Source organism: Sceloporus occidentalis, unplaced genomic scaffold (genome assembly GCF_023333645.1).
Source record: "Sceloporus occidentalis isolate IW3139 unplaced genomic scaffold, rSceOcc1.0.p SCAF_124, whole genome shotgun sequence".
NCBI classification, from domain to species: Eukaryota; Metazoa; Chordata; class Lepidosauria; order Squamata; family Phrynosomatidae; genus Sceloporus; species Sceloporus occidentalis.
Genome location: NW_028317104.1, coordinates 2,161,886 through 2,189,503, shown reverse-complemented (window position 1 = coordinate 2,189,503; position 27,618 = coordinate 2,161,886). Strand labels below are relative to the sequence as shown.

The window sequence follows — 27,618 nt, the reverse complement described above, 5'->3', positions numbered from 1 at the left end:
ATGGGGGAACTATTCCGAAGTGAGGAGATGACCCTGGCGCAGCTTTTCCTCCAGTCGGAAGCTGCATACTGCTGTGTCAGTGAGCTGGGGGAGCTGGGAAAAGTGCAGTTTCGAGATGTAAGTGTATGGATCACAGAAGGCCAATGTATACACCTGCATTATGTGAAGATTTGTTTTGGTATTGACAGACGGACCATTAAAGTTCATACGCACTGTAGTTCTTTTTTTATACCTACCAAACATTAGTACAAGAGAAAAATGCAGTGAGTGTAAGATCCACAGAACAAATATTACCTGAGTAGTTAGTGGCAGCTGCTTAAAGGGGCAATATCCCAGGAAAAATATTTTACTCAGACTAGCGAGTTACAAGTTTTCTCTCTCCGTGGATTTCAGTATGTATTGAATTTACACATTTCCCAAATTGAGATTTTACGGAGTACTGAGTTGCGTGAAAGCCATAGACATCTTCTTGGCAAAAGCAAAATGAGCAAGAATTCAGTATTTGTGTAAATGAAGTAATCTGATACAACGTGGCTGGATAAATCCCTGTAGAATTAGTATTTTGAAAAAGTAACAAAAATATATATACGCATCTACATATCAAAAAAGCAGAATTACTGCAGGCCAGATAGATGACATTTGTAACTCATCCAAGAAGAAGGTATATGAGGAAGTTTGTGTCCATAAGACAAAAAAAACATTAAGAAAAAATACAAGTAACCGAGGCTTCTAAAACGTTTATGCATGCTGCAGTCTGTATTTATTTATTCAGGAGTACATGACAGCTACCCTTCCATCTCGATTATTACATTTGTTACTACTTTACATAATATATGTAATTACTTTTTTCCAGTTAAATCCAGATATCAACGTTTTCCAAAGAAAATTTGTCAATGAGGTGCGACGGTGCGAAGAGATGGACCGGAAACTGCGTATGTGTTCTTGACACTTCTAGTATTCACACGCTGTTAGAACATGTTGGTATTTTGGGGCCTTTATGGGGCCTCTTCCATGCGCATAGTATAACATATTTTACTTTGCTACAGGTTTTGTGGAAAAGGAGATTAAAAAAGCTAATATCCCAATCCTTGACACAGGGGAAAACCCAGAAGTTCCCTTCCCTAGGGACATGATTGACCTTGAGGTAAGATTGGAGGTCATTTTTACATTATAGTGAATTACAAGTTGTAGACATATATCATATCTGCATATATAGATATATAGAGCTCACTTCAAAACTACACTCATAGGGCTATAACATGTGTTGATTGCATTGGAAATATATAGTTTTTACCAAGATGAATTGGTTTCCTGTGTTATAGCGAATGCTTTAGTTTTCTCCATTCCAGCCACACATGGTGTAGAGTTGTTTCATTTTCAGACTTGTTGCTTTTGGCCCCCCAAGGCTTTTTCGTGTAGATCATTTTAATTATTTCTTTCCTCATGAGTACCATGATATCACTGGTTTATTTACGTGCAGCATATTTGCTCCATAATATAAACACCAGTGTTGTATTTAGGCTGGCCTGGCCTAGGACAGCTCACTAGCTGCTCCAGCAACTATCTCAGTATAGCGGCCGCCATCCACTGTAATGAACACCTGGATATCATATTGTATCCCTGATCCTCGCGTCTTAATGATGCAGGGCACCATTGCTACGATGACTGTGCTGACCTCCATGTGGTAATTGGGCTGGTTACGAGGGATACCTCTGATTTCCCCAACCAGGACGTGGAGCCTGATGACAAATGGGGCAAACTGTCAGGCTAGAATATACCTCTGAAAACCACAAGTGTACTGATTTCACAGTACGGTACAGCACAGTACTTGGAAACCAGGAAAAGTCGATGAAGAGACAGGTTCTCAACACAGCTTGTAGGGGCACCCGCAGCATTGTGTTACATCACTGAATCAGTAACTGATTGCTTGGTCATCGCTGGCTCTTTAATTATGCATATCTTTTCTTAACAGGCAAATTTTGAGAAGATTGAAAATGAATTGAAAGAGATTAACACCAATCAGGAGGCTCTGAAGAGAAACTTTCTTGAGCTGACTGAACTAAAATACATTCTGCGCAAAACCCAACAATTTTTTGATGAGGTCAGAGTTTCTATGCTTCTTGATTTCAGAATCCCGAGACTCACTCGGAGCGTTGTTAAAACGCTGCTTTATTAAAATAATTGTATTATTGGACCAGACTGCATTACAAACCCTAGTGTCAAAATACTACACAATAATTACTAACTATGTAGCGACTGTCACAGCGTGTGATGCTTTTTACCAAATTGCCTTAAAGCAGAACTGAAATCAAAATATACAGTCACAAAGAATACTGTTACTAACAACCTTTTGTTTACATTTGTATTTCGTTGTAACATAAATATGTCTTGGTTTCACTGTCTAATGATGTTCTCCCAATGTATTTGTGGGATTGACAACAACTTTCTTCACACTCAACCTGTTATTCCACCCCCCCCCCTTCAATAATTTGCTTGCCTTTGGTAATGCAACTAACTAATCAATCATATTGACACCACTACTGAATGTGTCCTACCTGGTAAAATTGCTTCTCTGCAGGCACCGGTCTTTTGGATATATGATTACCAAAATAAAGATGGATTGGTGATTTGTGCAGAATGCACGTCAGAGTTCAGAAAATAGTGTTAATATACAGCATACGATGATGTATGAAGTAGCAACATGCTTGATATGCAGATAATGTTCAAATATTTTAACTGCTTAGAAGCAATTACTTACATGCCGCTTGTTCTTGGGGCTTAATGTTTTGCCACAGAAATCAGTGGTGTAGGGAGGTTTACGATGGGTGTTTAGTTAATTCATACAAATCAAGCTTCCAAAGGTAAGTGCAGAAGGAGCACCTTTGCTCGTTTGCTGGCATATATAGTCAGTTTAAATAAATGGGGTACAGGTTCCTTTTTGAGTTTGCTATGCTGAACATAAAATCATGTTGTTTACTGAATTAGATCAATAACTATTCTGATTGGTGAGCAGGCTTGTGTGAATCATCCAATCAGAATATGTTTTTTTATTTTTTTTTATTTAAAGAAAGAGGTTAATGGCATGCAGGTGGTGCCCTGACTTTTTCTACTATTCCCTTGATTTTCCTCTCTGCTGCTCTAAATCTTTCCACCTAACGGGCAGGCTGTATCCTTCTAACATGTTTGATGGGCATTTTCTGTGCTTAGCTAAATAAACTTACTAACTTTGCAATCACACAAACCTTAAGCCATTAATGCAATGCAGACAACCTGGCTACATTTGTTGTTGGTCGTTGTTGCCTTTCTCATCTTGAAGACCACAGTTTATACGTTCAGGGGGAGGGCATGGAGTCTTACAAATACTCAACAGAACCAGTAGAACAACTTTAAGATGATGTGTTTCAAATGATTAAAGCCTATACGGTTTTACTGTTCCATGGATAAGAATAGGCAGTAAATGTTTATTCTCACTTCATCTTGATTGTTTCTTTTTAGCTATATAAATAATATTTAAATTAATGCAGCTCAAGATAAATTACTGGATGAAGGCATTTTGTTTGTCTGAAACGTTCCCCTAATTTCGAGCCAAAGAGATTTTCTCATCTACTGTTAAAGGAGGATACAACCTTCTTACCTTGTCAGAGTAATAGCGATTTGTGGCTTATCATTTGTAATGAACACCCTATAGGGATATATTGATGCTTTAATTTTCTTTGTGTTTGAGTTTTCACTTAAAATTTGCATGTTTTGTTAAAATAGATACTTTTTAACATTACACTTGAACCAATTTATCAATTCTTTGATAGGAATCAAATTTGTGTTTTATTCCAAACTACCTTATACCCTTTTCTTTTTGTTGAATTACCATGAATTGGTTGATATAATTACAATAAACACGCAATCTTTCCACTTTTGGTTTTATTCTAATAACATTGAGTTATTTGCATGTCTCCACATCTCTTCATTTTTAACATTTCTCTTATTTGGATTATTTTCATTTTTTAGTGTTTGGCCTAATCTGGCATTTTTGTATGGTTTGGACCGCTCCCAAACAGTTATTATTAAGGTTTCCAGGCATATTGATTACATTTTTTTTTATCTAAGACCCATATTATGCAGGGCCATTATTTTTAACAGCTTCTGAGATTAAAAATATTGGCAGCCATTTTACATTCGGTGGGGAGAAGTATCTCCAAGAAAGGACATCACGACCGAGTCTCTTGATATTCACGGTCCATGGTGATGTTAGATGTTTCCAGTAAAGAAAACAAATCTACCCTTCCTAACTACTTATTTAAGGGTTTTTATTGGTTTCTTTGCAATACTAAGTGAAGTCAATAAAATAATATATATTTTTTAGTGATGAATCACCCAGAAACATAGCTTAATGAAACTAGTTCAATACTCCAAGGCAGGGGTAGGCAATCTGTGGCTCTCCTGATGTCGTGGACTACATCTCCCATAATGCTCTTACAGTAATACTGCTAGCAAAGCATCAAGGGAAATGTAGTTCACAACATCTGGAGAGCCGAAGGTTGCCTACCCCTGCTCTAAGGGATGGGCTTTGTAACAAACTTACATAAAATGTTACGTTAATGTTGTCAGTATGTGAGTGTTATAATCAATCCTGGATTCCTTAATTTTAAACTCTGTTTTAACTACACATGTTTTTAATATATAATGAGATTCAAGCAGGAGAAAATCAATTTCCACTTGATTCGTGTGTGTTAGGGCTGACTGTAAATGTTGTGGCTTGTCTCAAGATGAAATTCTTTTGGGGGGGGGGAAACCTGCTTCTTACTGCAAAATACTTAAGGTTTGCAGCTAGAAGGACCCCAGAAGCAATATTCATTGACAATTGTGCACCCAGAATCCTTTGCTGTCGCACCGTTTTCCTTTTTCTGGAATCTATGTATTAAGTATTTTAGAATGTTTGTTCACCTTATATTTGTATACTTAACACACAATCTTTAATTCAAGGTTGCAAAATAATTCCTAGGACACATTCACAGAGACAGCAGATTCAAATAGTGATGTATATTAACCCCTTAAGGACAATGGGCGGTCCCAAAACCCATTGAAAACAATGTACGGGCTTTGTCATTAAGGGGTTAAAGTGTTTATTGACGAGGCTTTTTAGATTAATGTGTTAGATGAAACAAAATGATAATTTTTACACATTAGAACCTGGAACCAATGGACGAGGAATATCAGCGAGTTAGTTTACAAATGTCAAAGAGCACACCGTAATTACCTTGATACATAGATCCTTATGTCTCCCAAACTCCCAGTGTCCTCTCGGCCCGGTTCTCTCACTGCACCACAAGGCCCCTGCATGCCACTAACTGTTTTGATTAGTTATTAATTGGTTTGTGAATTCAGGCTCAATTGCATCATCATCAGCAGATGGCGGATCCAGATCTCCTGGAAGAATCATCCTCTCTTTTGGAACCAAGCGAGCTTGGAAGAGGAACCCCTTTAAGACTTGGGTATGTATAACAGTTACATTGTTTTAATCGTAATTAACCTGTACAACCATCATCTTTCTAATATATACAGACAGGCGGCACACAACTCATATTTCCCTTGTGCATTGACGATAACGTTACATTCTACTCATTGCTGAAAATGTATGATCAAGAAATCAATTTCAGCCTGGAATCTTCCAGGGCAAAGTCTGTTTCAGTCGTACTGAAAGCCTCACCCAGATACAATGATGCGAAATAGTTTCCCTGTCCTCTTAATATTTATAAACCTGTATCTTTCATATATCCCAAATATAAACTTCACATAATTTTCGTTACCGTGATGCCTTTTCAGATTTGTGGCTGGCGTTATTAACCGTGAGAGGATACCGACGTTTGAGAGAATGCTTTGGCGAGTTTGCAGAGGAAATGTCTTCCTGCGCCAGGCAGAGATTGAAAACCCCCTGGAAGATCCTGTAACAGTAAGTTAATAGCATTCCGCATATATTTTGCATGTTTGTTTTTTTGAGCTTGCATTTCTTTGGGGTTCAGCAGTGTATTCCATTTTACTTTGTTGGGCCCCTAAGGTCGCTGTTATGTGAATTAGGGGAAATCGAGCTATTCTTGTGATGCTGTATTAGTTAGGTTTGCTTACTGTTTAAGAATATGAGTGTACTCATTTTGTTGCGTTTGGTAGAGTGATCCCTATGTGTAGTTGAATGCCTTTACGTGTATCCTGTAATTCACTAATGTGGATTGGGTGAACATCTTACATTGAAACATAGAATTTGACAGCAGATAAGAGCCATTTGGTCCATCTAGCTTGCCCATTTTTCCTGATGTTTAGACTCGGACCTTGGACCAGTCGTTGGTTAAATTCCCTTCCAGTATTAGCCTCTACAACTTTTAAGGGGAGGCTGTTCCATTTATCTACCACCCTCTCGGTAAAGTTCAACTTGACTTTATTTCTAAACCTCTGAAACTCTAGTTTTACATTATATGTATATACATTAACAACAAATCACAGGTATTATTCTAATACTGTTTTTTAGGAGCCATTAAAAGATCTACATATAAGTTATAAGGTATAGTTCTAACATCTGTGTAGTTCTGGACACTCTTATTTACAGTAGAGCTTAGTGAAGTGTATTTCTGTTAGCAGGTTCTTATAGTTCATGCCTGTCTTGTAGAAGGTAGGCACTGATTAATATAGATCCCTAGGAGCCTTAAAGGTTTTACACGTATTAGAGTCTTCTAATAGCAGGTCCTCAGCTCACAATGAAGCGTAACGTTGACTTTATGTTGGTGGCTCTAGAGAGCAAGGCCCTCACACTTTCTGTCTAGATATGACATTAATATTTATAGCTCACCATTGTACAGAGCTGTAATGTAAATGACATATTGATAATCAAAATAATCTGTAAAGATAGTTTTTGAGATGTTCATCAAGAGATATTACAATAAACATTCAACCACTTAGTGAATCGCTCCCTTTTTGGGTCATTGTTCCACTGCGTTTAAAGAGCCTTCATTGTATTTTCAAGGAAGCGTTTGTAGGGTGAGGTCAGTAATTTGTGATTATAGAACTCTTCCTTATTCATATCACAATATCCAAAACGCAAACACAGGAAGATCTCTTTATCTGTCAGAATGTTGGCAACCATACCAAAATTGCACACTCCTGGCCCGATCTACTCTAATTAGTTTGATACATTCATGACAAAAAACAAAGTATGTCATGTTATATACCCTTCCCAAATGTAACCGTGCATGGTTAAAGCATGTAGCTTCAACGTTCACCTGGCCTCTTTAATTTAATTCTGCTGCCAGTTACACCTTTGGATCAAGGAGACAGACAAAAAATATGGGAAGCAGGTTTTTAACCGTCGAGTTTTCATAAAGCTGGGCGCTGTAGTTTTCTGGCATATATGTGATAAGCGGCTGCTTTCAGTGGGGTCTCAGCTCTTGTGGAACTCTGGGAGAATTTTCTATCCTAAATAACTATGCATACAGTAAAATACATCGGAGTTTAAGCAAAATGGATTCAAAATCTATATGCATTACATCAGGAAAAAATGGGCAGATTAGATGGGCTGATCAAATTCTGTGCCTTAAAAAAATAAAAATCCGTTTTGGGGCTGGACTGCTCTTTTAAAGATATATTGTTACAACTGGATTACAAGTAAGACAATCATTAAAGATTTCACATAAATGTCCACTAAAAGCAAGTTAATCACAGTCTATAATTAAACAGTAAGTTAGATTGTTGGAAAAGCTACCAACTTTTAATTAATATCCGGCACTCCCTCGTAAAATTCTGTTCGGTATTTTTCTTTCCTCATGTTTTGTCATAAATGTATAGTACAGCAAGCATTCTGGCTTTTGTTACATTTAGTTATTTTAATTTAGCAAGATACATGCTGCATTTACGCTTATCTCAAATTGTCATGAGTTTGTACTAAGCCCCTTTCTTAGTGTAACTTACCTGGTTCACCTGGACAAGTTATCTAACAGTTCTAGCAGATACATATGGGGAAATATGTATCTATGCTTCCCACTTTCTCCATAGCCAAAGCAAACGGAGTCTTCCACACTCTACTGCCTCTCCTATAGATGTCACCTTCCCTTTCGCATGGTCTCTGCAGGGCACTAGTATATGGCTTGATGTCTAAAAGACCCATTCAATAGACCCAGTAAAAAAAAACATGAGCAGAAAATGCAGCACTCAAGGGGACAGTCGCCCCGCAAGAACTGCCCTTGGGCATGTGAAAGTCAAGGCTCCTGAGGACAATTCTTAGTCGCCATGCTGCCCTGGTACCTGAGGTCTGGTTGAGCCAAGAGTTACGTTATAGAATTACTCGATAAATTGACCTCTACCTTTTCTGTTAGCTGTGATGACTGTTTTCATGAATGTACAACCATTTTCAATAGGTTACTTCTGCCCATATTTTCTTTGACCTGACACTTTAATTTCAGAGGATGACCTTTTTAACCCATTCCAATGTGTTACATTCATGTATGTTAAATCTCAAATTTTAGGTGAAAGGTTTTTATTTTGAAAAAACTGGCTTCATGTTAAAGTTGTCAGGACAGCTTTTTGAGTCTAAAGTGTTAAGAAAAAAGTAGCTAGGGGTGGTAACACTAATATTCAGTGTGTGAGTCATTGTTTTTAGGCTTATCTACATAGAACATCCAGTGGTTAGTGCCCCCAGCCCTTCCACATCAAAGCTCTATCCAGCATGCACTGAATTGCATGATAAGAAACTTTGTGGCAGTTTCCCAAGGTACTTCTTGGCAGATATAAGGTTATGCCATTGCAAACTGAGAGTGTTTGTAGTTTACTATTAAAATTGTCTGTATGTCCCAAAATGATATTACCAGTTCTTCAAATTGGTTCATTGTTGATGCTGGGTAGGCTATGATGTTCATTACAAAGAATATGAGGGTTAATGAGTTTTTAAATCTGGATGCACCGAAATAACAGCAATCACACTCCTATCATGCCCAGGCAGCCAGTACATTCTAGAACCTGAGCATGATAGGAGTGTGATTACAAGCTCCCTTTGCCATGCCCCCCCCACTTACACATCTATGCTATCACACACTCATTCATTTACTCATTCACAAACATTCATTCACTCATTCATTCACAGATATTAATCCCCTTAATCACACATACTTGCTCATGCAATTCTTGATTGTCTGTTTCATTTTGGCAATATAAATTGTAGTCCAGCAACAGATGGGGAAAAAAATTTATTATCTTTTCTTGAATATATTCACTATTCACTTAAAGGGACACTCCCGTCATCACATACAGTTTAATGCAAGTGCCTCTTATTAATTATCATTTAGTCCCCCTTGCAAATGCTTAGAGGTGTTCCTCAGAATAACACAATATGCATTTGACTCTCTTAGCTCCTAGGGTTGCAGGAGATCTGTCTGCCAAAGACATCTCCTGCTTGCTTAAACGTTCGGGTGAAGTCTATACATTGAAACTGTAAGCCTCCAACACAGTCATCTGCAAGCCTCTGCTTCGTTGAAAACTCCCATAGTTCTATCGGGCTTGCCTTTTTTGGGAATATAGTTGTGAAAGTAAGTGTATCTCACTATGTTTTACCACATTTCAGGGGGACAGTGTTCACAAGTCTGTTTTCATAATATTCTTCCAAGGAGACCAGCTCAAGAACCGGGTTAAGAAGATTTGTGAAGGGTAAGATGTAGTCTTCATTTTTTTTTTTTCTTTTCACAAGTTGAAACAAATAATATAACCGTGAAAATGCATTATTTGCCCAAAATTATACAGATATTCTTAAATATACTTTAAAAACAAAAGACAAAACCTTATCAACAATCATAGACTATTCATTCTATACTTAATTCAGGAGGGGACGCTACCACAAAGGACAAGCTGCACACTCACATCTGGGCTTTTCATCTGAACTACTTAATGATTTATCTGGTATTAAAAAAATCCCTTCTCCATATCTCCAACATAGAGGAGAATGGGCAATTTAATCATGTTTATGCATTGAACACTTTGCTTTACTAGTCCTTTTCCCCTCATCCAATCTTTTTGACTAAATGTCATGTTCAGATCTTCTTCCCATTTCAATATAGGAGTTTCTTTCCCATCAACGAGAGATCGCACCAGTCATAAAGATTGGACCGCTTGCTTCTCTTCCCTATGCATATTCAGGAAGTCAATGATATTATGTGTTTCAAATTCAAATAGTTTTTTACTTATTATTTTTTTTTTTATTCTAAGATACATAAGTTTCTCTAGGAGACAAAATAAAGAGCTCCTGGATTTGGCTAAGGGGCATTCATTTTGTGGAATCCATAATATATGAAAGATGGACATTCCCCTTACTTATCCATCCCTCCAAGTTCATATCAAGGTACAGGACTATTAAAAGGCACGGGAGCTTACACATATGTAGGCTTTCTCAGTTTCAACCCTTCCCCACTAAGACAATTCCAAATTGTTCTATTATGTGAAAGATTTTTTGAACTCTTTAAGCAGTCCCGAATAGTTGCATATTATCAGATTTCCAATTTCCTGAAATTGGAAAGATCTGGCCTTCATTTCTGCTAACCCTAGAGCTTAGTGTATTTTACATTTGTTTTTCCTTTACTATATCTGGCTCAACTTACTATGGAGATTTTTCAGACTCCTAGAAAAAGATCTCATCCCCATCAGTGTGTTAATTAAGTATAGTCTATGTAGTTAGGACAATGGGGTGTCTTGTGATTTTTTATTTTTTTTTAAACTTCTTTTTATTTCAAGTTTTCTCTTTTGTTTTCTTTGTTTTTGTGTCTTGTGATTTTTAATATTTCTTAGTTAGCCAGTGTGATTCTTAAGGTAGCCACCAGAGGAAAAAAACTATACTGCTACAACAGAGTTGTTTGTAAGACATGTCAAAAAAAAAAATGTGACAAAAATGTGTATCAGTGTTCAATAATTTAAAACTGTTTAAAGTTTGGCCTAAATTCCAATAGCTTAATCAGCTAACCACTATCCAGAAAAGTTTTAGGAAAAAAAAAAAAAAAGTACAAAAGTAAAATATTGATCTGTTGTAAGTGGATGAATGCATCCCGGTGCCTCTCATTTCATAGCTTCCGTTTTGTGTTTCATAAACAGGTTCCGTGCCTCTCTCTACCCTTGTCCAGAAACTCCTCAGGAGCGAAAAGAAATGGCAGCTGGGGTGAACACGCGTATTGATGACCTACAAATGGTTTGTTTGCTTTGTTTTGTTTTGTCAAAAAGTAAATATAATAAATGAATACTGTTAGACTAAACTGTTAGACACCCATGTTTTCTTTTTTGGCAAGTAAACCTTGATTGTCTTGATCCAGGACCCCAGTTACTCTAGTGAACCTTAAATAATAATCATTATTATCATGTTTGTGTTCTGTATAACATTCTTACTCCATTTAGCTTGCAGCTCCTAAATTATTTAAGCTTTTATCCTCTACCACTTATCATGTATCATGTAAAAATACATGTATTTTTGTATAACTATATGCATGCATACCTATATGCCTACAATGTAGTATTATTTTTCAAGAATATATATAATATTTAAATGCATTGGGCTTACATCTTTGCATTGGTTTTATGTTGATTTGGCAACTGCTTTAAAAACTTGTAGATTGTTAGGAGAGTCCGTTTGCACTCATTACTGGTTTCATCACCTCCTTGGTTTGAGCTTTGTCTCGGTTTAACCTGGACTCTGCATACAGTATGTTTCAAACAATCACCCTAGGTAAGAACTTTTAATGTGCTGAGTGAAACCTCTTTAATGCCTTGCACAACATCTACACATGCTGTCATTTAGGTCCTCAACCAAACCGAGGACCATCGCCAACGTGTGCTCCAAGCTGCTGCCAAGACTATTCGTGTTTGGTTCATCAAAGTGAGGAAAATGAAGGCTATCTACCATACGCTGAACCTCTGCAACATTGATGTGACCCAGAAGTGTCTGATTGCTGAAGTCTGGTGCCCGGTGGCCGATCTTGATTCTATCCAATTTGCCCTTAGGAGGGGAACTGTGAGTATTATTATTTTGTGTCATGTTATAAAGACATATCATTTTTTTAAGTTTTTATAGCCTTTAACTAACTTTATACTATTCCTCAAATGGCATTCTTTACTGCATACACGTAGGTGGCTAGTGGATATTTGAAAGGGAATTTGGTTTTGGGTTTGTGTTCAAAGCTACAGGTAGTCTCCTAGATATGGGTTAAAGAGACATTCTGGCCATCATATTCACTTTAATGTATATAATAACTGAAAAGTCAAATTTAATGTACTTGGAGTTCCCCTTGGAATTGGAGGGATTCTGTAGAATTCCCCGATTTGTATTTGCCTAGCCCCCAGATATTTTCTGTGCAGGAGAGGTGTTCAAACACATCTTCTGGCACATGATACTTACAGTCAGCCCCAGTGCTGTCTCAGCGAACGTTGCATGCTCATGCTTTCCTGCCACTTTCTTGAAAGAATCGGAGGAGATGGGAACCTACAGCTTATCACTCATTAAGCTACTACAAATATGTCTTTTTGTCAGCATGCCTATTTTTATTATCTTTTATTTTTATAGCACCAACAATTTACACAGCGCTTCATACAATACATATATTAAAGGGGTATGACAAGACTAGAATTGACAGACTAAGACAAACCGATACATTAGCTGGAGAGAACCCTGCTTACAATCTTGAGGGAATGGGGTGACAAACATAAGGCACAGAGGAAGGGTGAGAGGTAGTGTGGTGGTTTTATCAGTAACAGGGACCTTCTAGCAGCTAAGATGGTGCGGCTTCTCTGAAGAAGTGGGTTTTGAGATATTTCTTGAATGTTGGGAGGGAGGGTGAATGCTGAAGGTCCGGTGGAAGTAGATTCCAGAGATATGGGGCAGTCCGAGTGAAATCTTGTAGACGGGAAAGGGAAAAGGTGATAATTGTGGAAGAGAGCCTTAGCCAATAGGAAGAATGTAAGGATCAAATAGGGGAATATTTGGTTTTGAGGGCAGAAGTGTATGGAGGGGTAGTGTTATGGAGGGCTCTTATAAGTCTTAGCGTCTGTTATTTTCATGCCTAAGCATATATATATATATATAGACTATGACATTTTAGGTTATTTTCTTTGAAATGTCTCAATGCATGGCCATTATATCACAACATCTTCAACACATGGTTATGCACTTCAATTGTACATCTTTTCTCTTTTAGGAACATAGCGGATCAACTGTTCCTTCCATTCTGAACAGAATGCAGACTAACCAGACTCCTCCAACTTACAACAAGACTAACAAGTTTACTAGTGGGTTTCAGAACCTAGTGGATGCTTATGGCATTGGCAGTTATCGTGAAATAAATCCAGGTTAGATATACAAGAATTGACACACAACAATGAAGAAATTTGGTAGGCGTTATTTAAGAACTCTTTTTAATGTCATCTTTTTCTTCCTCCAGCTCCTTATACCATAATCACGTTTCCTTTCCTGTTTGCTGTGATGTTTGGAGATTTTGGTCATGGGATCCTGATGACTTTGTTTGCAGTTTGGTTGGTTGTGAAGGAGAGCCGGATTCTTTCCCAGAAAAGTGACAACGAGGTTCGTTGACAAGAGTGAGACTTCACTAAGGAGGAATGTGTCTGTGCTCACTGTATTGAATAGAAGGGATCTTTAGATTGAGTTAATTCTAGTTATATATCTATAGATAAACATAAATGCATAAGGCTACAAATATAGTGGCAAGAAAAAAGTAGGCAAACCTTTAGGAATTACCTGGTTTTTATTTTTTGTTTATAAAATGTGACCGTATCTGTATCTAAGTCACAAATATAGACAACAACAAGTGTTTAAGCTAATAACACAAACTATGATAATCTTTTATGTCTTTATTGAAGACGCACATTAAACACTCACAGTGCTGGTGGAACCTTTGAATTTAATAACTGGTCGTACCTCCTTTGGCAGCAGTAACCTCAAACAGTCGCTTCCGGTAGCTGCGGATCAGACCTTCACAATGTTCAGGATGAAATTTTAGACCATTCTTCCTTCCAGAACTGCTTAAGATCAGCCATAATCCTAGGATGTCCGAAGTGAACAGCTCTCTTGAGGTCATTCCACAGCATCTCGAATTGGCAACTCCAAAAGGCGGATTTTCTTTTTTTTTGTTTTGTTTGTTAAACCGTTCTGTAATAGATTTACGGGGATGTTTACTACTACTAAGCTTCAGCTGGCAGACAGCCACCCTGACATTATCCTGTGTGATACCTTGATAAATTTGATGATAAACTGTCCAGACTCTGAGGCAGCAAAGCAGCCCAAAATTTTAATGCTTCCTTCACCTTTGGGATAATGTTTTCACGTGGATATGCGGTGCCCTTTTTACATTATGCATAGTGCTGTATGTTCTTCGCGAACAATTCAACCTTAGTTTCATCAGTCCACAAAACATTTTCCCAGTAGCCTTTTGGAGTGTCAAGATGCTCTTTGGCAAACTTCAGGCAAAGAGCAATGTTAAATTCCAGACCAGCGGCTTCTTCCATGATGTCCTGCTACGGACTCCAAGCCTGTTCAATGTTTTGCATATGGCAGACTCATGAACAGAGATGCTAACCAGTTCCAATGATTCCTTCAAGACTTTAGCTGTTTTTCATGTTATTGCGCATTCTGCATTGTGCACTTGGAGTCATCTTGGCTGGGCGCCCACTTCTAGGAAGAGTAGCCACAGTATATGTAAACTCTTGAAGATTACTTTGTAACCCTTTCTAGATTTATGCAAATCAACAATTGATTGTAGGTCATCTCAGATTTCATTTTTGTGAGGCATAGTTCATCACCAGATGCTTCTTGAGAATAGAAAACTCAAAATGTCTGAGTGTTTCTGTGTCAAAGTAGCCATAAAACAAATATCCAACCCTGTTTCATTGATTGTACTCCAGGTTTGCTAACTCCTGACTCCAATTTATTTTTGTTGAAGTGATTAGCCTTGGGGTTCACATACTTTTTCCAACCCAAGCTGTGAATATTCAAATGATGTATTCAGTATGGACAAGAAAAATACAATAATTTGTCTTTTAGTGTAAATGCTGGTAATTCCAAAAGGTTCACTTACTTAATCTTGCCCCTGTAGGATCAAGTAAAGTCTGAGGTCAAAAGTTGTCTTCCAAATGTTATGTCCAGAAATTGTATTTCACTTCATTTGTACAGATTTGTATACTCTGAACTCAGTTGCAGCTACCAAGAACCAATTAAAATAGCTCTTATTTTAAATGGGTTCCCCTAACTTGTGTCATTAGTGGGGTCTTAGGAGTCACATTTAAGAAACAGTCTCTGAATTGGTGTAGAATTTCCTTTATTTTTATGTTAACATTGACCTCAACAGTGTTCTAAGCGTTGTAGGTCTGAATAATGTTTTTTACGGAGTAGTTCATGTGATAATTCTTGTGGTCTCACTAAGGAAACATCCTTGGAGTGAAGTGAATAAACTTCAGTGGTACTTCTGTATGCTGTAAATCAAGCTTTCTAACCTTCCCTTTGTACACACAGCTTTTCAACACCATTTTTAGCGGCCGGTACATCATTCTCCTGATGGGTCTGTTCTCGGTCTACACTGGTCTCATCTACAATGACTGTTTCTCCAAGGCTCTAAATCTGTTTGGTTCATCATGGAGCGTTAGACCAATGTTTGAAAAGCGTCTTGGTAACTGGACGTGAGTATTGGGTTAAGTTGTATATTGTATTATGTAATTGTGGAGTGTTTATTTTATAATTGTATTAAACTTTTTTTCCCCTTCACAGAGAGGACCTTCTTAAGCATGTGTCTGTTCTACAGTTGGATCCAAATGTTACTGGAGTATTTAATGGGCCATACCCATTTGGAATTGATCCAGTAAGGCATTGTCAGGCTTCCGCTATTTTTTTAATTGTTCTGTAACAGTGTCTTGTGGCAATGCTAGCATTAATTTATATGGATCTATGGGGATGTTCTGCTTAACACGAGATGTATTAGTAAGAAATGTATTAATTGTGATCAACGTTAACCTGGTCAATTTTTAGTAAAGGGGATAATTATGTATTTTGCTTCTCTGTCCTATTTCTCTAGTAGTAGGGTCTCCCGGAGCTTTAATGCATCTAACACTGCAAACCTATATTTCTTTTACAGATCTGGAGCATAGCTACCAACAAGCTGACCTTTTTGAATTCTTTTAAAATGAAAATGTCAGTGGTTCTTGGCATAACACACATGCTTTTTGGAGTAACTCTCAGCCTCCTAAATCATATGTAAGTATTTTCTGATTTCCTATGATAACTAAGAGTTTCTGAAGCATTGAAATGTGCCTTATATTATTATTTGGCAATAAAACAGGATAATTTGTGCATTCTCTTTGTATGAAATTGAAACGTTTGATCTGCACTAAACTAATTTATCAGCATCTGTAAGTAATATGATTATTTCAGCATGCATATAATGTATAATTTCTTATAGGAGGCTGTAGTCTTAATGTTTTCTGACTACATTCAGATGAGACACAGTTTTGTCATTGTACTTACAGAGAGTTTGATTAAACTCAAAAAGCCTTCTTTAAGTGTATTATTGTATTAATGCTTGGTAGGAATATGGAGGGCTCTTAATTCAAGATGATCTAAGCAAATCATTTAAAAATAGAAACTGTGTGTACTTAGGAACAACCCCAGAGTTCTACTACTTCATTTAATTCATGTTTTGGTGCTTTGTGTTGCCAAACGCGTGCTGCAGAGATTCCATCACAATTGGAAGTTTGTTGTATTGTGAATTTAATCATTATTCATGTTTCTTGTCAGTTACTTCAAGAAGCCCCTGAACATATACCTGGGTTTCATCCCAGAGATGATATTTATGAGCACTCTTTTTGGATACTTGGTGATCCTCGTGGTGTACAAGTGGTGTGCGTTCGATGCGGCTACCTCTAAGGAAGCCCCGAGCATCCTCATTCACTTCATCAACATGTTCCTCTTTAACTATGGTGAAACGGCTCCACCTGAACTATACAGCGGCCAGGTAAGTAATAGACAATTCTACCCCAAACATATATATATATATATATATATATATATATATATATATATATATATATATATATTATATGCAGAGTCACCCATATGCTACTTGTTATCAAATTGACAGATACTACTATAGAAAATGTCTACAATTTCAACAGGAAGAATGTTCAGTGTGAATTTTATCAATGTTTACTAAATGTTTAATTGTTGCAGTAAAAATATTTTGAAGTTATATGGGAGAATGTGACATTTACAAGGGTAATATATGAATAAGATTCTGATACCTTTAATCCAGTATAATTCATTGGCCTTTCCCTGCATCTTCCAGAAAGGGTTGCAGATTTTCCTTGTGGTGTGTGCACTGCTGTGTGTGCCCTGGATGCTGGCTCTCAAACCTCTTATCCTCCGCAGACAGTACCTGAGGAGAAAACACTTAGTAAGTAAAACGCTTCACAAATACTGATTTTTTTATTTTTTTTTTACGTTAACCCTTGCACTTGCACATCCCAGATATGTTCTATGCATCAACCCTTGTTTTGCTACAAGGGTTTGTAGTCTACTGAAAGAGTGCCAGTACAAGGGATGATGTACATATTCCGAAGTATTTAAATATATAAGTTCCATTTCATCTAAGAGGCCTATAATCCGGTGTACCTATGTGCCCAAGAGCTGAAAGAGCACTGCCAATGGAGAACAATGTTTTAGTGAAAATACTCCAAGTGAATTTAGATGAACATTATTTAGTCTGGATACCAGTTCTACTCTTCTATGAAAAAGACAGGTGAAGACAAAAAGGACTTTGTTTACTAAAGTTTACAGGGGAGTTGCCGTATAAACTCTTGACTCTTTGTGCATTGTAAGGGCTAACTTAAGTAAGCTTCCCCAACAAATATGCTTCAATTGATGAATTTGTAGACTGACTTAGCAGAAAACAAGCCCAAGCAAGGTAGCATTTTTGTCAGGTGGAAGCTAAAACAATTGGAGAAGAGTAAGAAATAGTGATCCATGCAACTGTGATTGGTGTCTGTCATTGTGGTGTAGCGTTAACGCAAGAAAGAGATTGCCCCACTGCCTAGGGTTAGACCCTCCACTGCCTAGTGGACCAAATTAGAAAATATTCTTCTTTTAACATTTTGAAAAGACAGGCAGCTTTCTGTTACTAGCATTCACGTTTTAGCTTTTTTTCTTCTTCAGATATGTTCTTTGGTAGCCTGGATATTAAGACTTACTGAGAGGCATAACACTTGGTATTCTCAGACTGGGTCATTTGTTCCAATGTGCAGATATTACATAGAAGAGAAATTTACTCTAACCAATCTGAAAGTCTCTGTCTCAAGTCTATTGGAATAGGAGTCAGAGATTTTATGCTTTCCTTTCTAGGTGTCTGAATTAGTAATTCATAGTTTTACTGAATTTGAAAATTCTGGCCCAGCAAGAGCTAGTTCAGACTACAGCGTTCTCCATATGGTAGTGTCTTAGTAGCTCCTTCCCTCTCATCTATAGGACTCTTAGAGACCATTTTTTGCCCACAAATACATTATTGTTATTTTCTCCAGGGTCCAACATTTTTTTGTTTTAAGACTAATCCGTTGTTTCTTTTAATCATTTTTTTTTAAATTAAATCAATGATAATATTCTGTGCATAGACCCATTAAAACCTGTAGTTATCTGGTCGAAACTATGCACTATTCTTATGGGCATACAAGAAAATAATGTATTGTGGGTAATATTACTTTAGACTTGCTATGTTTACTTTTGTTGACAATGATATATTCCACATATCGATTGGATCTGTTATACATATAGTCAAATTTGTTTTTGATTTGCTCTTATTTATTCACGTGTAGATTTTTTTTTTTGTGTAATATACACATTTGCCTGCACCAAGGTGCATATGGAATAATTTCATTGTGCAGCTGAGGGTATAGACGTACAGATATGTGGAAATAACATTGTTGATAAAAGTAAAAGAAAAGTATTTCAATTGTGCTGATGTACGAGTAAATGTTTTGTTGTTTGAATGTGCATATATTAAACAATATAAACATAACACTCAAACACAATACATGTCTTATACAAAGTGGATGGGGAATTTCTAGGGCCTACACAATCCTATACCAGCTTTATACCCCTCATTTCACACTCCCACCAGAAACCTCTTGAAGAAGGGTCATGTGGCACTGCGTAATGTATAGTCTGTTTGGTCATTTATATATGCTTTTAGAAACCCCTTCTTTATGAAAAAGGCTACAGTTAACAATTGTGGCGGAAGTGGCAGAGGGAGAGAGAGCAGGCTAACGTGAGTGTACGAGTAATAACTAGAAATAAAGTATGTAAAAGAACAAGGATCACAAGTTTCAAGAGATCAGTTGCCGGTCTGAAATCTTCACCAAATTAGCTTTTGTAAACGTCTTCAAATATACCAAGCTTTTTTTACAATTGTCGGATGGGTATCAGCTTGGTAACAGTTACAGATTGTGGTGAATAAAGTAGTGGGTGATCTCCAAGTTCAACTGGAGGGTCCACGAATAAACATAGTAACACAGTTCATAAGGTTGAAAAAAGACCAAAGTCCATCAAGTTCAACCTATATACATATTGTGTCCCTACTGTGTTGATCCAGAGGAAGGCAAAAAACCCTTATGAAGCAGATGCCAATTGCCCCATACCAGGGGGAAAATTCCTTCCCGACTCCAAATATGGAGAATAAATCCCTGGATCAACGTTCTGTCCCTATTAATCTAATATCCATAACTTGTAATATTATTGCTTTCAAGAAACACGACCAGGCTCCTTTTGAACTCTTTTATTGAGTTTACCATCACCACTTCCTCTGGCAGAGAGTTCCATAATCTCACCGCTCTTACTGTAAAGAACCCCCGTCTGTGCTGGTGTAGAAACCTTCTTTCCTCCAGCCGTAGAGGATGTCCCCTTGTTATAGATACAGTCCTGGGTATAAATAGGTCCTGGGAGTGATCTCTGTACTGTCCCCTTATATATTTATACATAGTTATTAAGTCGCCCCTAAGCCGTCTTTTTTCCAAACTAAATAACCCCAATTCTGATAATCTTTCTGGGTACTGTAGTCCTCCCATTCCCCTTATTACTCTGGTTGCCCGTCTTTGAACCCTCTCCAGCTCCACTATATCTTTCTTGTACACGATTGCAAGATAATTAGCTTGCTGTCTTTAAACTCCATTTCTGCCTGACAATCGGTAGGAAAAATGCCAGTTGTGGGCTGTTGATGGCCATTGATCCCTGGGCATCTGATCATAAAATATAATTCTCTGAATAAAACCAGGTAAAGCACCATATGAAGCAAATAAATCTAAATTCTATATTTGAGGTTATTTGATTAAAAGAAGAATACTTTTTCTCCAAATTAGATAAAAAAATAGATTTTGCTTTTGGTTTTTTTGCAAGATATTGGTGCCATGTAGCAATAAGGGTAATATTCAATCTAGCTCCTTTTTATCCTAATATTCCTTAATTTTGAAAGGTAATTGCAGAAATTAAAATGCGTAATTACTAACCAGGAAAAAAAGCAATAGAGTGCTGTAACGCCCCATCCATAATAATAAAACTTAACTTAATCCCTTAACAATTAAAAAATTCATATTTAAATATAGCACAAAGAGTTATGTTATGTACCCAAGAATTCTATAAATACATATGCTTGTTCATTGTTTACACTAGTTGATATTTATGTTTATATTAAAATATATGCACATACATTTAAGGGAATCTATCCATGAATGAAAAAATACTCTCCTTGATTTTGATGTGTTATTTGAATTAAATATACTTAATACTTTGCATATTAGGTGCAAATATTAAGTCTTAGGTTAAAATATGTGTAAAGACTTTATAGATTTCAGATTTATGGCTGTTATATATATTTTTTTCTAATTTAAAGCACAGCACCAGTGGGCTTTATACATTGATACGTCTGGTTTAGTTGATCCAACATATAGTTTTTCTGAGAATTATGGTACACAGATGGGCACCTATAGGGACCATTGATTCCAAAATCACGTCTGTGAAAGTTTGATTGTGATTATACTTTATTTTAATGATAGATTCCCTTAAAACTGGTTCATACCCTCAGACAGTTTGTGACAAAATATGTCCCAGTATGTTTTTTCCCCCCAGAAATAGGATGAAATAGCTTTTCCACATCTCTATAAATGCATAAGGTTAACGCTACCTTCTTATGAGATAACAATAAAATATGCTGACATATTTTATATACGCATACTGCATTTATCGCATAAGAAGCTGGTGTCCGTAACGCTATTAGATTATAAATCAGGGTATCGCTTTAAAATCATTTTTTTATAGAGGAATATTAGGATGAGTTGCCCATGTGTTGTGCAAATAGGGCTCTCCAACTAGGGCATATAACTCTCCATGGCATCAAGATGAGCCACGAATAGTGTGTCTTCTCAGCTTTTATGTGTATATTGTGGCGGGTGGCATTCTGATGATATCAATATAGGTTGATTGCTCTAAGGGTAAATGGAGTGTGCTGATTGGCGTAGGGTTACAACCCTGATTTATAAATCCCCTCCCCCACCCACTTACCTAGGGTACGCATAACTTCGGAGGCATTCGCATTGGGAACGGGCCCACAGAGGAAGATGCCGAAATAATTCAGCACGACCAGCTATCCATGCACTCGGAAGAAGGCGAAGAGGTAATTCCCCTAAATATTGGTCCTTAAGAGCACTGGCTGCAGATGGGATTTAGCAATGCATCACACTGTATTGCGTTCTCATTAAATGCCAGTGATACAAAGGGTTCCCTTATTCATTATAATCAATATTGCTTTGAAATATCAGTCCCTCAAAGGCATATATCTCAATATGGGTTTTGAGTTTATAAGCCAATCAAAGGAAAGTGTCCTACAAATTGTATTCATCAATGCTTATAAAAAGCTGTTTTATTAAACAATTGAACCATATCCATATGGGTATTACTGTAGCTGGTACCCATGGAGGAATTTTAAACCCCCCCCCCCCTTTAAGATGGAGGTAACCCGTTTTAGTACCATATGTTTTTTGAATAATGGTGTAAAATACGGTGGCAGAAGCATTAGTTTTTAATCATTGGGAGTATTGCAGGGTATCTTCCCTTTATGCGTGAATCCAAGGATCCTTTAAAAATATATAAAAATATGTGACTTGTGAAAATACTCAGTGTCTACCAATGGTTAAAACTGTACTGTCACAACTCTTTTACAATTATATCACCTGATTAAATAACTTTTTACATTTGTCAGCAAAATATTTGCTTAAATTTCTTCCTGTATTAAAAGTCTTTAAAATCTGATTACGGATGTATATAAACACATTTTTTAGAGGGACTGAAGCTTTAAAGCAGATATATGTTCTGGATAACCTGATTTTTATTCTTGTTCTTCTTTTCCAATGTTTAATCTGGATTTATGTTATTCCAAGCCTGCCGTGGAAGAAGTGGTAAGAGCACAGTCCGTTGTGCATGCTCACAATCACATCAGATTATGCAGATAACCCAGATTTTTTTTTTCTTTTTGCATACCCCTAATAATTTTATTTTAGCCGTTACAGGTTGCCATTGTATCTGATTTATAACATCTGCCTGCCATGCTTTGCAAGAAGCTCAAGAGGTTGCTCACAATCCATATTTATGATTTGTTTCCCATTAATTCACATAAATGCTTTGCCATGGCTTCTCTAGCAGGAATATATGCATACATTTTTAAAACTGCGGTTTCCAAAGCGATGCCATTTTACTAAATCTTGTCCAAATGTTGCCACATTCTCATCGATAACCGCTTCACCTGAGGGTAAATGCCTTATTGACAATCGTTCTGGCTTAAATGTAAAAATATAAGAAGAAAAAATATAAACAAATTACATTGAAAATATAAATTATAGCAGTGGCGGAAACAGCATTTTTAAATAATTTCTCATAAACTATAAATTCATTTATAAGCAAAAGCATAAATGTATACACATGAGAATGTGTGTGTAAAATATATATATATATATATATATATATATATATATATATATATATATATATAAAAATGCTTCTGTGTAATTGGCTTTGAGTGTGTATATGTCACGTTAATCCGGTGGTGTTTATTTTATTCATTTTTGTTAATTTGTGAGTAAAATCAGTATTTTATTGATGTAGTTTTGTATGTGATTATCATTCACTTCTATACAGCAACACAAAGCTCATGTAAGTGTCCAAAAGATATTACATGGCAAGACAGAGGGAGGGTCGCACATATATAAGCACAAAATAATATAGTGTATAGCAAGTGCACTGCAAACATATAGATGGAAAAAAATGGCTCTCAACCATGTCTCGTTATTGAGCACGTAGGAAAAACCCCACATCCCAAGCTGATCTTTCTTCCAATTATTTGCATGACCTAAAATAAGAGAAACCATAGAAAAAAGGGCAGTTTTATAGAAGCATTCATAACATTTACATTCAAATCTATGTACATATTTTACTTCCTGGGAGCCTGCTGGATGAGTTCATGAGCAGTTTATCAAACACTTACTGTTGCAAACATATTTCATAAAGGGAATTATTATTATTTATTTTTTTTAAATAATAAATTATACATTTAATTCCATGTCTCGGGAACCTTGAATGTTGTTGTTTTCTACAGAGTTTATAAAGGTGGCTAGTACTGCTTAATAGACTTGGTTTTGTGGCTTTTGTTGATTTTACGGCTTGTAAATATTTTTTACGTGTATTTTATTTTTTTTAAAGATTGTTGGCGTAGATAGGTGACATGGGGCAACACTTACCTCCGCGTATGGTATCCTTACAGGAACCCCATGTCTGGCTATAGGCCAGTTTTACATTTGCCTCACCCACTTTGCTTCTTCTGCAGTTCAGTTTTGGAGACACAGTGGTCCACCAGGCCATTCACACCATTGAATACTGTCTGGGATGCATTTCCAACACTGCCTCCTATCTCCGGCTCTGGGCCTTGAGTTTGGCACATGCCCGTGAGTAAAAAAAATAGTTATTGGCAAAGCTATGTTCTAACTATGTTTTTAGATCATTGGTAAGGCAAATATAAGTCATTCTTCAAGTGAGGTTAGGCTGAAGACCTCTTACAGTTTGTAGAAAGTTGGGATTGAATACAATTTTTAAAAATACCAACTGTGGGAAGAAGTTAACTAGGAGGGAAGGCTGTATTGTAATATGATGCCTAAAATTAAAGATTGATGATGTTATAATGATACTGCTTGTTGCTTTTTGCAATTGTGTGATTTTTCTATTTCTGCAGAATTGTCGGAGGTGCTGTGGACAATGGTAATGCATGTCGGCCTACATGTCGGCAATTTGGGGGGCGGTATTCTACTGGTCTTTGTGTTTGCTGCATTCTCCACACTGACTATAGCTATCCTTCTGGTTATGGAGGGCCTCTCTGCTTTTCTCCATGCCCTCCGTCTGCATTGGTAAGTATTTGTTCTTTTCTTTCTGTGTGATATGTGACAGGGCAGGGTCATCAGAGACCCAAGAGGAGTCTGTACACGGGACTGGATCTTCCAGTATCTTAATCACCTACGGGTCAATTCTCACAGTTTGTTGTACCTCTGTATTGTATACATCTAGCACTTGGTTAAATAAATAATATAAATACCAGTACCCTTGATAGTACTAGTATTATTATTGTTCTAGAATGTTATAGAAGTGGCTGCTTTCTCTTTTTTACACAGAGAGGTTCTGGAGTGAAATTTGAAATATGGTCTTATTTCAAAATTAACCAATGATAAGACCACTGTACAAGAATCACTTTTATACACCTTACCCCCGCCCCGTAGTGGTGCACCTAAAATGATTGTGTTTAGCAGCAATACTGGCATTTTAAGGATTGTTACACAAAGTAGATATACGAGTATACTTTGCAAAAGATCACTCCTATTTGAGGAATTTGTTTCTACTTTGAGTTTCCCATTGTGCATTTATTACAAGTATTACTCACTTGACCAAACCTTAGTGTCAAATAATTAGACAGATGACCTAGAAGAAATGCAGATTAAGGCACAAAGGCATCTCTAGTTTTAACATCTCTCTTCAACAGTGACATGTTCGTATGGTTACAGATACATTCCAGACACAAGTAAAGATGTCTGCAGCTTGTGATGAAGTGTGAGCAACATGGATGGCTGTATGATAGCAATTATTTTTAAATGGAGAGCGTAAACAATATTCATGTGTGTGCTTGAAATATACTATCATAACATTTGGCAGCTCTCTCTACCTTGCACAATTTTATATTCATGTAAACTTGAAAGAAAAGTAAAACTTATAAAGAAGAAAGATGGGATGGGTCCTCTAGAGTTGTACAGATGTGGAAATGTCCCTATGGTGCCAGTCATGGCTCCCAAATGGCTTGAACATTTTGTATCGTATTCTGGCAGTTATTTTTCCCATTTTTCCATATATTCTGTAAAATGTCCTGCTTAGCAGGCATGGCACCCTTCCAGTGGCAAGCAGATACATTATATGAACAAATGTATTGGGATACAACTGATAATTATTGAATTCAGGTTTGTCAATCAAACCCATTGCTACAGGTGTATAAAATCTAGCACCCAGCCACGCAGTCTGCATTTACAAACATCTGTATAAAAATGGTTCATTCTGAAGAGCTCAGTGAATTCAGGCGTGTTATAGGGTGCCACTTTTGCAATAAGTCAATTCCTGTCAGATATTCCAAGGTCAACTGTAAGTGATGTTATTGGGAAGTAGAAGTGTTTAGGGACAGCAGCAACACAAATCGTACTTCTCTGGCAGTCTGATGAGCGAGTCTGGGTTTGGCGGATGCCATGAGAACGTACCTTCTTGACTGTGTTGTGCCAACTGAAAGTTCGATTGAAAGTCAATTCGAGGGAGACCCATTTTGTATGGATGGAAGAAACAAAGTGTCAAATATAGGCATAGCGGAAGAACTCAGATTGTGGGATTTGGTGTGCTTCCTGTAAACTTTTTAAAGTTAGGATTATTCCCTGGCTTGATAGTGACCCCACAGCTGTGTGGTTTTTATTTCGCTACCATCTGAAATTCTCCCCTCACATCAAATCAGGAAATCAAGGTTGTAGAGAATGTGTAAGGTTTGTTCCCTTTCTGTGTGAGGATGAGAGTTAAATCGCATTTGTATATATTATAATAAATAATTATGTTCTCTTGCAGGGTGGAATTTCAGAACAAATTTTACTCTGGGACAGGTTTCAAATTCCTGCCGTTTTCTTTTGAGAACATCCGAGAAGGCAAATTCGATGACTGAATTCGTCTCAACTGGATCTCCTTTACCTTCCTGTAATATTGTACTCCAGTAATTTGTGCATTGTTTATTAGTGAAAACATGCTGTCTGTAGTGCTTCACAGAACCACTGTGATGCTTGGTGTTAAATAGGAGCCATTTTGTGTGGTCATCACATCTAAGAAAATACCAGATTTGCTGCCGTTTGGCGCATACCAGCTCTGCCAAGTCAGGAAATATGTTAAAAATTCAAATATTTATTTCGGAAATCGGCAAGATGTTGGGCTATCTCAGGTCTGTCCCAGTCCACTGTTTGAATGTCTCCTACAAACCACGTTTTCAACAACTTATATATCACTTGGCACATCACTCAGTAAAACAAAATGTTAATTGTGTTATGTTAAAGTAATCATAAGGGCCCATTAGTAGTGTGGCGCTCAAATGTATTTTTTTGACATACTTGGCCTGGTCTTTCTCTACGACCCATCCTTTTGACTCTCCTACCGCTCATCTCCACTGTCTTGGCAATCCTAGTTTCAGCTTTATCACTGTATTAATTTTTCTTTGTCACACCCTGGTTTTCTACCTCATTTTTTTGTGCAGTCATTGTGACTTTTAGCAGTAATTGCAAACCCATAACCCTTCAGTGTTATACTACGTCTCCCATCATCCATGGTGTACAGGGAGCTGACTGAATGGGTGATAGTTATCTGGAGAGTGAGCGCTCTTTGGTTATGACATTTTATTTATGCAGCTCTTTATCAGACACTTTTTTTAATGGTTAATGAAATGTATTTTATTGGAGAACTAAGCCTTGTGCAGTGAAACAAATTTGCATCTCAGGAGAGTACTTTTGTGATAATAATGCAAAAAGGAATGGTTGTTCAAGCTCTGAATTGGCATTTGTTTGATCCATCTTAGTCTTTATGCAAACGTCATTTTACACTGAGATAAACAATCCTCTGTTTTTAGTTGGGTTATTACATATAATTGACACAGGCGAAGCCTTTAAAGTATGTGCATTTAAGATACCAGCAGGACACTACTAAAAGAGAATTGCAGATAAATACTATTTTTAAAAAGGAACGAGTCACCATAGGAATTCATGTTTTAATACAGCAGATCCTTACCACGGAAGAGTTTATAGATTGAAAATGGTCTCCACACATTGTAACCAGAAATGGTCACTGTTTCGGTATGTTTACACAACTGATTATACAAATTTCTGTAACCCTAACATTGCTGTGACTCCGCCGATGAAGTTTCCCTTGTGAAATTAAACCTCGTATTTATGAAGTCTGGAAATTTTGTTTTACTT

The 27,618-nt window shown here is 37.0% G+C and overlaps 1 protein-coding gene across 15 annotated transcripts; it reads left to right on the top strand.

Moving 5' to 3' along the window:
* Nucleotides 1-26,324, top strand: LOC149282024 (V-type proton ATPase 116 kDa subunit a 1). Of its 15 annotated transcripts, none has more exons than XM_089498661.1 (21): nucleotides 1-117; nucleotides 854-932; nucleotides 1,047-1,144; nucleotides 1,973-2,101; nucleotides 5,407-5,489; nucleotides 5,821-5,947; nucleotides 9,596-9,678; nucleotides 11,110-11,203; nucleotides 11,807-12,019; nucleotides 13,200-13,350; nucleotides 13,443-13,582; nucleotides 15,527-15,690; nucleotides 15,779-15,869; nucleotides 16,143-16,261; nucleotides 16,802-17,018; nucleotides 17,349-17,456; nucleotides 21,609-21,716; nucleotides 22,480-22,497; nucleotides 23,919-24,036; nucleotides 24,321-24,492; nucleotides 26,231-26,324. In XM_089498661.1, the coding sequence occupies exons 1-21, from the start codon at nucleotides 1-3 to the stop codon at nucleotides 26,322-26,324; spliced, it is 2,523 nt and encodes an 840-aa protein (XP_089354787.1). The 15 variants fall into 15 exon arrangements, with proteins under 15 accessions (XP_089354787.1, XP_089354785.1, XP_089354793.1 ...); XM_089498659.1 differs by having other exon boundaries at nucleotides 5,383-5,489; XM_089498667.1 differs by lacking the exon at nucleotides 1,973-2,101.
* The last annotated feature ends 1,294 nt before the right edge of the window (nucleotides 26,325-27,618 follow it).

What these genes read in the sequence shown, in the direction of transcription:
- LOC149282024 (XM_089498659.1), top strand. Translation starts at nt 1, where the DNA reads ATGGGGGAACTATTCCGAAGTGAGGAGATGACCCTGGCGCAGCTTTTC. An exon ending in AGAGATGGACCGGAAACTGC is followed by an intron (nt 933 to 1,046) that starts GTATGTGTTCTT and finishes ACTTTGCTACAG; the next exon opens with GTTTTGTGGAAAAGGAGATT. An exon ending in GGAACCCCTTTAAGACTTGG is followed by an intron (nt 5,490 to 5,820) that starts GTATGTATAACA and finishes ATGCCTTTTCAG; the next exon opens with ATTTGTGGCTGGCGTTATTA.